Source organism: Parus major, chromosome 21 (genome assembly GCF_001522545.3).
Source record: "Parus major isolate Abel chromosome 21, Parus_major1.1, whole genome shotgun sequence".
NCBI classification, from domain to species: domain Eukaryota; kingdom Metazoa; phylum Chordata; class Aves; order Passeriformes; family Paridae; genus Parus; species Parus major.
The window spans coordinates 5,993,183-5,994,268 of NC_031789.1; the positions used below are offsets into that span (position 1 = coordinate 5,993,183).

The following is a 1,086-nucleotide window of genomic DNA, read 5'->3' on the forward strand; positions in this document are numbered from 1 at the left end:
TTATCCCAGAGATTCCACCACTGATGGATCCACCTTGGATCCCCTTTTTAAATCTGTTATCCCAGAGATTCTGTCACTGATGGCCAGAGGTGGATCCACCTTGGATCTGTTGGCTTTGGCTCCATCAGATATAGAGGAACCTTCTGGCACCTTCTGCAGCCCCAAATGCAGCCATCCCAAGGCTGCTGGTGTCCCTCTGGAGCCCAGATTCCAGGATTTGTGGGAATGCTGACATTTTTCCCGCTGTTTTTCCCAGACCACAGCGAGCTGAAGAGCAAAGTGCAGCTCCGAGCCAGGGACAATGTGCGGGTGCTGATCTGCATCGAGTCCCTGTGCCACAGATACACGTGAGTCACTCCAGGGGCATCTGGGATCCTTCTCCTCAAGGTTTCCATATTTATTTCCTAATATTTCCTAATATTTCCTAATATTTCCTAGTATTTCCTAATATTTCAGCCACCTGTGGAAGATGAAGTTCACCAAAAATGGATTTTAAATCATAAATTCTTGTGGAGCTGTTCTGCAGAGTGTCCCTCAGGCTTTAGGTGTTGTTTTAATTCTGAGCTTTAACCTCTCAGTGTTAATCACCTAAGAATTGCTATTATTTATAACGATCACTATGAAATATTCTAAATTGTTATTTCCAGTAGTGTTTCATCACCTGAATATAAAATAGTGCACCCAAATTGCTATTATTGATAGTGAAAATGACCAAATAATTATTAATAAATTGTTATTTCCAGTAGTGTTTCATCACCTAAACATAAAATAATGCCCCAAATTATTATTGGCCAAATAATTAAATAATGGCCAAATAATTATAAATTAATTGTTATTTACAGTAATATTTAATCACCCTGAGCACCTCCAGAAATCCACAGATCCGTTAATCCGGAAATCCACAGATCCACAAATCCACAGATCCTCAGGTGCCACTTGAACCCCCCAAATCCCAGAAATCTGCGGCTGGAGCGGCTCCCTCAGCACTTCCAAGGCTTTTTTGGGAGCTGGATTGGACATCGGGTTTTGGGATAAATCAAAAACCTCTCCCAGGTTTCCATCCATCCATCCATCCATCCATCCATC

The 1,086-nt window shown here is 42.0% G+C and overlaps 1 protein-coding gene across 1 annotated transcript in view; it reads left to right on the forward strand.

Annotated features, from left to right (window-relative positions):
* The window catches only part of C1QTNF12 (C1q and TNF related 12), a 14,622-nt gene that overhangs the window by 10,643 nt on the left and 2,893 nt on the right, over nt 1-1,086 (forward strand). Inside the window, exon 6 of the mRNA XM_015647965.3 lies at nt 257-347. Coding sequence (XP_015503451.1) covers nt 257-347 — 91 coding nt within the window. The remainder of the gene's footprint in view (nt 1-256; nt 348-1,086) is intronic.